The sequence below is a fragment of the Condylostylus longicornis genome, unplaced genomic scaffold (genome assembly GCF_029603195.1).
Source record: "Condylostylus longicornis isolate FDR11 unplaced genomic scaffold, ASM2960319v2 ptg000013l, whole genome shotgun sequence".
Taxonomy (NCBI): domain Eukaryota; kingdom Metazoa; phylum Arthropoda; class Insecta; order Diptera; family Dolichopodidae; genus Condylostylus; species Condylostylus longicornis.
Genome location: NW_026577982.1, coordinates 8,870,270 through 8,882,185, shown reverse-complemented (window position 1 = coordinate 8,882,185; position 11,916 = coordinate 8,870,270). Strand labels below are relative to the sequence as shown.

The window sequence follows — 11,916 nt, the reverse complement described above, 5'->3', positions numbered from 1 at the left end:
ATCGTTGTCACATCATTACATTTTGAAAAATACCACTACGTGGCGCATTTAATTTTCAAAAAACTAAAAAATTTTCGCGTTGCGTGCGTATTTTGCATTTTTCTGCTTTTGCTTATTTCATCTTATTAGAATGGAAATGAAACACAAAAAAGAAATCGAAGAAACAAATGAACTGATGTCATTTTTGACGTTTAGTAAGATTTCTGATTCGGTGGTGTTTGGTTGGCAATTTCGGATAAGTAAAAACGGAGTAAATTAAAATATCCTTGGAAAAGAAATTAAAAAAAAAATTCCGTCTTAAAGTTATTTACAAATATTAGACACTATTAAATTGTAGAAAAAAATTTGCATTTCATTTTTAAATAAAGCATTTAAATAAAAATTAATACGGCATGTGGAGTCCGACTCACGTACAAGTAACGGGTACGTTTTATATTTGACAAGTTGAAAAAAATTTCAAGTACATTCATAAAAAAAAAACCAATAAAAAAAATTTCCAATAGAGAGTGTGACAAATAACATAAATTTATAAATACCGCAACATTTATATGTGATACTACATGTACATGTTTGTAAACATCAAAATATATAAATATATAAAATACTATTTTTCTCAAATGAAAGAAGGTTACTTTGAACTTTCTTTAATTTCCTAAAATGTAAACAGGATTTATTGCGTGATATCATCATAATCATAAGCTGAAGCAAATCTAATCAAGAAGAAAAAAGTTATTTTCTCTTTTTAACAAAAAAATAAAAATGGTGACATATTATTTTTATACGTATGTATGTAGTTATTAATGCTACAAGATAAGTTATTTTGCAACGTAACACAAGTAGGTATTATTATTTATATTTTATAAAGCTATACATATATATTTTTATTTAAATTAAAAAAACCATATGAAGCACTTCTAATTAGGTATAGAAATTCACCATATGGTTTTTTATATAAAAAAATAGCAATTCAGGAGAAGTATAACTTGCAGTATTCTATTATGGTCTGCTAATATTAACATCGCCAGGAATGCAAGATACATATTTATCATTAATGAATTGTTTATAAGCCTCATTTCAGTATATGTAAAAGGAAAGAAAATATTCAAAATATTATTAAAATTACCCACTTTCCTAATTTGTTAGTAAATAAATATTTAAAACATTTTCTTAGTTTAAAACTACAGGTACGTTATCGTATCGTATTTTAAAATGGCACCTACCTATTTACTTAACTAAATAGGTACTGATATTTAGCGAAACTATAATTGCTAATAACAATATGCTTTCAAATAAGACTAGATAGGTAGGCAGTGTTTTCAAATCAGATTAATAACATTCAATGGTAAAAATCACTAGAAATTAAACAATTGAGTAGACCTTGCTTAAAGATTAAGTTTGGTACCAACCTTGTTACCTACCCACCCAGTTAGAATAAGAAGACAATTTTGTAAAAATTTTACATGTTAAATAAAAAAAAAAGATTTTGTTAGAAGTTGGTATTATATTTCTTTTACTTTGATTTCCCTTTTAATAGTTTGCAAAATTTAAATTTTTTAAGTAATAAAATTGTAAATACAATTAATTATGTAGGTAGGGTACTATTTACGAATAATCTTTAAATTTTTATGTTTAATCGCAATCAGTTCTAAGTAGATACCTACTTTAGAGTTTTTATAAATATGAAACACTAATTAGTAATTACTTATGTGTGATAAGTAAATAGGCAGGCAGGTACACTTTCTTATTTATTAATAAAATATTTCCATAGGTCAAAAAGCAAAATAGAATAAAAATAACTAAGTAGGTACTTAGTTAGTTGTAATTAATATTTTAAAGCCCATCCATTAAAACTGATCAAAGGAATCTTTTTAATTTTAGTGATGCTATTTGTATTTAGAAATTATATAAGGATCATTATTTGAATCCTATTTGAAATAGAAATTGTAGGCTTTATCGTCTATCTCGTTATTTTACTCGGCTATTGATAAACTATTCAGTCGATAATTTGAAAAAAAAATCCAATTGAAAAAATGAGTAATCTTATTGGAAAAAAGATGAGTAAAAAATTCATTATTAATTACGGAGAATTCTGGTTTGAAAGTGAGTAAAAATGCGAGATACATGATTAGGCTGTTAAGTGTGGGATAATAAGATTTGGTGTTAAAATTGGTAATGGGTGCTAAAATTGCTAACATTTATCAAATATAGAATGGCTTTCTATTTTTTTATACTTATTTTAAATAAAATTCACAGAAAATCGTACCTTTCATTAAAATCAAATCAAATCAAACAAAATTGATGTGCATCGTTTGATAAGTACTTTAGTGTTGATACCTACCATGTTATTTTGTAAGATTTGTGGGGCCACCAAGAGAAGTGTTTACTGTTTTAAAATATAAACTTTATATTAAATTAAATTTCGTGATAAGTTTTTATATATTATGTACTCGTATACATGAAATCGGGAATTACCAAAGATCATTAAAATATATTTATTATATCTTATTACCTCACCCATTTTTTATTCTTTTTTTTTCATCATGTAGGTAGGTACATGCCTAGGTATGACCATTTTAAGAATTTACATTTTCAAACATACATAAATATTATGTAAAGCAGTAAAAATTACGATAAACATAAATAATAATTGTAAAAATTATTAAAAAATTTTTGCAGTAAAGTACTTACCTACCCAATTATTTGGTTAGAACGCCATTATATTTAAAGATATTCCATTTGATTTTGCACTTCTATGGATTAATGTATAGGTAACATAAATGTAAAAAGCTACTTACAGCCGAATATTTGATTACTCAAGCATTTTTGTTTTTTTTTTTTTTTTGAGTTCCAAATATTTAAAGAGACCTACCAAATTTTTTACGTGTATATTTTTATATTAACTTATGTTAGCTTATATATTATTTTGTATTTTGTTAAATATATTTATTTTTCTCTTCTCTTATGTGTTAAAATTGTATTTTCCGTGTTCTACTTTAACAAAAATGAAAGTTTTGCTTTATTTATTTTTTGGTATTTTTGTATTTATTGTAATTTTATACTTAGGTATTTTGTTTTGTCTATGTTAAAATTTAGGTTTCCATTTATAGCATCAAAACATGAAAATATATTTTTTTATTTTGTTTTGTCTTACTATTATTTACTTGTATGTTTGTATGTGCATACTTACCTACTCATCCAATTTATTTTATATATTTAAGTATAGTAAATAAATTGTTATTAAATAAGTATAGAAATCGGTAAATAATTGGTTCGTGATTTGGATGAAAATCAAAAAAGAGAAAAAGAAAACTTTTTTTTTTAAATATTTTGTAAATTTTTATAAAATTCAGATAGAAATTTATTATTTTACTATATTTTAATTCTTCCTATAGATATTTGATTGCAATTATTAGATAAATTTGACCGTAATCTAGATCAGAGCTTATTTATAATTTGCTTATAGCATATTCGTTCTCATATTTGTATAGAATGCTAGTAAGTAACTATTTAAGTACTTATTCAAATAACACTTATGTAAACAGTTACATTTTGAATTCAGGGATCCTGGTCAGCATTAACTGTATTATAAAAATTATTATGTATTTACAATAAAAAAGTATAGAATCTGAAAAAATTAGTCAAAATTTTAATTTTTAAAATTATATCGGTCAAATTTTCTTAATTGAAAATTTAATCTTATTCAAATTTATATTTAAACTTTCACAAAATTTTTGAATATTTTTAGTAAATAAGCGATAAGTATATACCTATATAAAATATTGATTAGTGCTAAATTATTCACTGATATTTAAGTAATAACTGTCAAAGATTAAAAAGTTATAACATAAAAATTAATAAAAGTTTTAACTACTTATCACATATTTTAAATTTTATAATCTTAAAATATGCGTTTAATTTTTAAATATGATAAGTTGAAACTTTCCTACCAAGTTGTGTTTTATTTAAAATTTTTGTAACTATATCTATAGAAAAAATGTTAATCAAGGAAAGTTATTGTGTTTGCTTATTTTGCTGTTGTTTACAAAGTACAGAAAATAATATTTGTTGGAATATAAATTTACCTGGAAAAGTAGTTTTTGTATTTTACTCATTTTTCCTTTCGTTTACTGCTAGAAAAAATGGCAATGATGAGGCTGACCAATGTCTCATTATTTATTTCTCATTTTAAAAAAGTTTCTATTTTAACAAAATATTAATAGGCAATGTATTTGGAAATGTGAATGAAAATTTCAGAGAATTTTTTATGAGAAAATTTCCGTGGTTGTTCAACACAAGAAAAAATGTGTGTTTTACAAGTTTAAAGCAGTATATGGATATAGATGTAACGTAGAGCCAAATGAACGCAGGAGATTCGTTCAAATTTGCAATTCTCTATTCGAGCAATAAAATATTTCATATTGTTTCAATTAATAAATAAAATATTTGGAACTGTTAATTAATTGTAAAGCAGAATAATTAAAACTTACATGTAATCCACATTACTTATTGATTTTAAATGTATGAGTAGCTATTTTTAATTTATTTTTTTTGTTTATTTTGGATAATTTATTTAAAATTATTTCATGTATGCATTTAAGTACATTAATTTTAAATATTACGTGAGTTACTTATATATGTAGACGTACTTATAATTAATGCTTATATCTTATTTTATATTTGATAATTAATTTCACTTTCATTTGCAACAAAAAAAAATAAATAATTTACCGAATACTTAAGGTATCAATTTTTGGCATTGTACGTCGATGTTTTGTCTAATAATTTATTCAAAAACAATACAAGGCTTCTGTTTAATTGCATGCCTAATAAAAAAATTGTAATTTCTATTTTTTAATTGTAATAACAAAACAGATGAAGGCATTGATTACAAGTGCCTAAATCAAATTTTGTATTTGAAAAGCATTATTACAATTTATTAATATATGTATATACACATAAGTTTATATATATAAAAGTACGTGTTTTCATTTCTAAGAGAAAGCTTTCAAATTCAAATTAATGGTTCAGTTACTTGTTTTAATTCATAATCTCTTAATTTAATTAAGTATAAAAAAAAATCTTGTTTAAAATTTTTCTTTATACTTAGTTTTTCCTAACACATATTTTGTTTTGTATATTTATAAAGTTATATGTTCATAAAAACATAAATGAAAAAAAATTACAAGATGTTTCAGTTGAACTTAAAGCATTATGGGTTTTTTGTTCGTAGTCAATGTTGCCACTAGATTCCATATTTTAGTGATATTAATTTTACATGATATTTAGCTTATGAACAGATTATAAGCATTAATTTCCATTTACTAAAATCTGCAGGCTGCAATGTGGAACCCAATGTATACAAATTAAATATTAAACTCTTCTTCTTCTCTCCTTGCCTTATTCCCGTTATGAGGGGTCGAATCCAGTTAAATATTAAACTATTATTTAAAAAAAAAAATTACCATCTAAAATTCAAATTTTTCATTGTTTCACGAAATAGGGAATACAGCATTAGGAAAATTTTGTTTCCAATTTCATATTTGTACATTAAATTCTATGACTGCAACATTTAAATTTCATAATATAAAGACCCTGTTGAAATATTGTGACAATAAGTATTTACTTATATAGGTACATATATAATTATTATTATATTCAATGCATAATATTTGTGTGTATATTCAAAAACTTCAATAATTAAGTATAAGAGTAATTTATGTCAAAATACAATAGAAATGAAAACAAATAAAATTTAAAATACTGAAAATAAATGTAACGTGTGCTATGTATAATTGTAAATTGCAAGAAAATCTCAAATATTCAATTTTACATTTTGTTCCATTTACTTACTTATTTATTTTTATTCCTTTACGATCGTGTGTTTAAAGTGTATTTTAAATTTGTAAACGGTATTACAACTCTTAGAAATGAACTTGCATATATAAGGAAATATTGTTACTCAGTGTCAAATTCTAAAGCGATATATTCATGTCAGTCCGTCTTAGTAAGTAATAACTTAAAAGTGGATGAAACTAAGATCTATACCAAATTTTTACAAATCATTTATGGTAGTAAATAACAGAACTCTGCTAAATTCAAAATTGATCGAAGTTGTAAAATAATCAGTTGCCCTACAATTTCGTACGGGTATCACAGAGTTGACATGATCAACTCTATTTCTACTCGTTTCATATTAAATTCTTTTGATGTAAGTATTTTATTTTTTCTCTCTTTTAAACAAAAATTTTTGCAATATTTACAATAAAAAATTTGAACTCATTTTAAAAGCAACAAAGTTGCTGTTATATTAAAATATAGAAAATTAGAAATAAGTAAGTAACAAAAATGTAATGACATTCCATCAAAATCAAAAAATCACATACCGGTGTATGAAAAAAAAAGATAAAATTTTTAAATTAAAATTTACGGAAATATGAAAAGATCAAAAGAAGATTATTATTTTTGTTTTATTTAGTTTATTCTGTTATACACATAAATATACCCATAAGTACATACATATATAAATTATGTTACAAGAAAAATAGATTAACAAAATATTTCAAAAAGAAATTTTCAAATGTAATTTTGTAATTTTTAAGTTGGTTAACATACTTGCTTAGTTATGTTTGATAACATTAAATCATAAATAATATTAAAACCACATTAAAAATATTGCATGCATAATATGTAGGAGTTTAAATAATAAAGAAAATCATTGTTAAGCGCCAAAACGCGTAAATATGTTACTTTTGAAAGAAATTGATTTTTAAGTATCTTTTACAATTTTAAACGCAAATAGTTGGCAATATTATTTTTTCTATTCATTCTGTATTGTTTGATATTACTGAGTTGGTAAATGTTTCAATTACATAAGTACTAAAAATGCGGTTTTAAATCTATAGCACAATTTAAACTTATAAAGTACACTTATAAAATATATTTAAGATAAGCATACAAAATTGTTAAGTGGTTAGGAATATTAAGTGAATGAATATTACTCTCAAATAATTATTTGAATTATAATTGTTAACTTTTAAGATTTTACGATATTGCAGTAATTTTGAAAACAAAAATTAATAATAATCTAATTCATGAAAATTAGAAATTGTGGTGAATACATTTTTCTCTCTGTACCATACCATACTTATTATGTATTGCGTAAACGACAATTTTCAAGTTGGAGAAACGGTGTTTTTTGCTGCAAAAAAGAAATGTTTTAACTGTTCATTTCTGTATAAATAAGTAGGAAATCGCTTAACTTAATGGAAATTTCTTCATGCAACTGCAGAACAGATGAATGACGTAATCAAAGGAACGAGTTAAAGGCAGAAAAATTAATTAAAAAATTTTTCTCCTCGAACTGGATTCGAACCAGTGACCTACCGCTTTCTAGGCGGACGCTCTACCAATTGAGCTACAGAGGCATGAAGAAATTGCTGACGAAATCGCATTTTTTTGTGGTTATGTCAATGTTGCAACACACGAGCGATATGTTCTTAGAATATTCATTCTGTTGGTTATTCTAAAATATGCAACAATTAAATAAGTAATTTTTGTTTTCGTTTTAACGTCGAATATTTTAAAAATTTTTCTTTGTTAGTTTACATAGATGCTGCCTTTATTCACATTAACAGGCATTTACAGTATATTTTTTTCCAACTTTGTTTCTTTTTTTTTTACGTTGCTACAAACTGCAAAATTTTAATCACTACAAACTAGAATTCATCGTTCGAATGGTTACTCTTAGACATGTATTCTAAATTGAAATGAATATAAAACTGTAATCATCATATTCTGAAATTGCTCTTCATTTGAATTTTAAAAATCAATTAATTTTACTTACAATACAATTCTAGTACAATACAATTTCTCTATCATTACATCATTTTGCTTATTTATTATTACATCATACTTTTATTTCTATAATATTTCCATACATAAGTAAAGTAAAAATCAATTGCTGATCGATTAAATAGTTTTTGTTTATTATTTTTCAATTTCTTTTATTACTGAACGTATTCAACTTTTTTTATAACGAACTCTTTTCCTCGATTAACACAATGACTTGAATATTTATTTAAATAATAATTTGAAAGGTTTGTCATAATTTGTTTTTAAAACTTCTCTTCAATTCTTTGTATTAATTTGCATAAATATGTAGGAAGGTACCTTAGAATTCTTTTTAAAATTTTGTCACGTGATAATCCATAAAAAATTGAATTATTGTGTAGATTAGGTACCATATTTGGTATAACGTTCTTATACTCGTATCATATACATAACTGTTTCTTACACAATATTTTAATTGAATAAGTAATTTATTAATTGTATGAGTTCAATTGAAATTATGGGTTACTTCAAAATTGTACGATGAATTACTATGTTCCAATGGAGATACTCGTAAGTAATTTTTTTTTTTTAAATTGGGCATTGAATGAATTATGAAATTTTTATTTTATCTGTGATTTAAATTATAAAATTAATTGAGTCTTAATTTCTTTTTGGATGAGGAATCATTTATGATTTAGTTATTAAGTAATTTCATAATTGGGTATTAATTATTTTAGTTGAGCATTTTTAACCACATATAACAATTCAGTTTGCTGGTAGAAGACAAACAGTTTTAATGTGCTAAATTCTAATTTCATACTTATTTGATTGAATTAATTATTAAATATAAATTTATTATTTAATTTCAAATAATGTCGTGAAATTTATTTTGTATTTTGTTGCTGTACAAATACTAAAAAATAGGTAAAATGTATTCGAATTTGTTCAAATCGAAAGAAAATTTAAAATAAAGATTCAAAAAAGAGATTAAAATTGCCATTATCGACCTGCATGTTCTTATATTTCATAAGTATAATTGAATGTGTAAGTGTTTACTTATCAATGTGGAATTGCTTATTTATGATGGGAATATTGAATTCGGAATGATTCAATGGAACATGTGACGTAATTTCTTTAAAACATTTATTATGTACACAACCATTTGTTGTATTGAAATATTAAAAATGTATGGGTGTGTTGTAATAGAGTACTTATATACATATTATTGTAATATGCGTGAATACCGTTATTTTTGTTTATTTAAATAAAATCAAAAATCGTGATTTTCTTTTCTCCCACTTGCATATACGAATACCGTGTCAGTTAAATTGAAATTAAAATGCGGCAAGCTGTAAATAATTTTTTTTTCGCATTTTTAAAAAAATTTTTTTTACATTTATTATTAACTTACTTGTATAAATTTTAACCTGTCTTGTATATTTAATGTAAATTCAAGTTATTTTTTATTTATTTTATTTTTTTTCGTAAAATGATACCTTGAATTTTCGCTTTAAAATTTTATAGACAAGAAGATTTTCATTTCAAAACACCTTTTGTTTTATTGTGTACAAGTACATAATATTATGTACATACATATATACTTATAATAAATTAAGGTAAGTGTAGCTAATACTGACAGTGGCGGTAATACTGACATATATGAGGTTTTTTATAATTATTAAGAGATTTTCTCTATACAACATATATATATATTTTTATTTCTAGATTAATTCAAATTATCGCAATACTTCCTTTTATTTAGTTTTGAAATAACTCCAAAAATATTGACCATAAATCAGTTTTGTTTCCATAGACATAGCAATGGTGGGTTGAATTGGAGAATTTCTTATACTTTTTACTTAATTTTTCCGATTTTGTTTTTATTGCTTTTTGACTTATTTGAGGGTTAAAAATATATGTATTTATATTAAATTAAATATTTTGATTATTTTTTATCTTATTTTATAAGTAATTCGGAGTAAAAACATTAAATAAATAAGTATTTTAACAAATAATTTCTGTCAGTATTAGAAACATCTAAAATTCGACCATGCTTCTATTACTAACATATGTGTCAGTAATACGTCAAAAATCCGTATTTTTATAAATTACGTCATTTTTAAAAAATTTAAATTTTTATTTTCGTATTTATTTAATTAAAATCGAATTTGAATTTTCTTTCTAATGTCCGAATTCTGACACTAAGAATTTACTACAGATTCGGAGTATTTTACCTTTAAAAACTGGTGTCAGTAATACGATCTAAAGAGGGTCAATATTATATACAAAATTATGTCAGTATAAAGTTTTAATTTTGATATTCATTTTAATTAATTAAAATAATTTCTTTATACTTTAAAATTGTTTAAACTATTTCAGTCAAATGAAAATCGATTACATTTGTGAAAACCTATATCTGACTACGACCTTTTTACCTTTTTAATAGTGATATTCGTCTTATAAATTGTGTATCAATATTGTATACAATACTGTCAATAAAACAGTACAATTCGGTTTCTAAAAAAATGCTTTAAAATTACTGTAAACGTTAACGTCATAACAAATATCACAACGGAAATGGTTCTAATGGAATGGAAATGGTTTAAATAAGAAAAGTAGTCCTTTTTAATAACCCAAAATGTTGTTCTAAAAATTGAGAATGGGTTGCTTTCGTTACGTACTTAATACATAAATAGTCTTTGTTAAAGCAAAAAGCAGCTTTAGAATAGGCTTATTAGCAGCTTTAGAATATATTGATCTGATTTCTTATAATTTCGTGTGATATGGTACATCATATTTTAGGTATTATTTATAAGAATACATTTGTAGCAAATATAACTTATAATACTTTATAAAACATTATGTAATTTCGAATTAGATTTTCATAAATATCTTTTAAAAATTTTTATTTATTCATTGTTGCATATTAAGACTACTAGCAAAAGTACATTCTACAGTAATAATAAATTCAAATCAGCTGAATTTCACATATTTTTACCTTTAATTCAATAAAAAATATGTTTTTTATTTTTGTTTGAATTATATTTTTATTTATTTTTAATTTTTTTTGAAATAAGATGAAATATCCGTAGAAATCTAAATTATTATTCCATTTTTATTTAATATTATCATTTTAACCATTTTAACCATTATTCATATATAGAATATAGATTACAGCATATGAAATTACATTGTCAGTATTAGGAACACAAACTGTCAGTAATAGACACAAACATTTGCGGTTATGTCAATATTAGGAACATTTTTTCTTTTCATCTATAATCGAAAAATTATAAATTAAAAAATATTTTGATTAAATAATTTTATAAAAAACATTATTCTCAATTATCCAAATTATTCAAAAAATCGGAAACACGATCATTTATTGTATCCCACATATAAAATATCTCACGCCAAAGTTGAATTTGTTGCGAAGTATGTCAGTAATAGGGACACTTACCTTATATATATTTCGATATAGGTACATACAATATACTTATTTATGAATGAATAATTTCAAATAGGTATTGTACCATTGTCATTAAGTTTACACAATTATGTATTAAAAATTATAAAAAATGAATTTGATGAATGATATTCTTGTGTTTTCGACCTCATCTTAATTATTTGTAACTGAATGTGTATAGATTTATGACGAATCGGAAAGGTTTTTCAGTGCAAAAAACGAAAATGTAAATAAAAAATAATTTATTTTTTTATTATATTATTTTTTTTGAAAATTGAGATCGGAAGTGGATCAAATTCAAAAAAATGTAATTATTCATAAAATTTATATATTTTCTATGCATAATCAGATAAAATTTATATGACCAGATGGATTGTGTTCTCTATAATTAAATGACATTGAAAATATATTATCAAAATTATCATTAAATATTTCATATAATATAATTTATTAAAAAAAAAATTTAAAACAAAAGCCGGATCAATTTTCTTTTGTGCAATTTGTGTATAATTACAAATATTCCGTCAACAATATTTTATTCAATGTTATTTATACATAGAGTTCGGGAAAATTAATGTATAAACGAAACAAGGTTGGGTTTTTTTTTAAATTTAAACTCG

At 23.2% G+C, this 11,916-nt stretch overlaps 1 protein-coding gene across 6 annotated transcripts in view; it reads left to right on the top strand.

Annotated features, from left to right (window-relative positions):
* The first annotated feature begins 212 nt into the window (after nt 1-212).
* LOC129605240 (general transcriptional corepressor trfA) overlaps nt 213-11,916 on the top strand; it is a 49,650-nt gene continuing 37,946 nt past the window's right edge. For all 6 annotated transcript variants that reach the window (XM_055514873.1, XM_055514871.1, XM_055514870.1 and 3 more), the window contains exon 1: nt 213-423. In XM_055514873.1, coding sequence (XP_055370848.1) covers nt 393-423 — 31 coding nt within the window. In that variant the 5' untranslated portion in view covers nt 213-392. The remainder of the gene's footprint in view (nt 424-11,916) is intronic.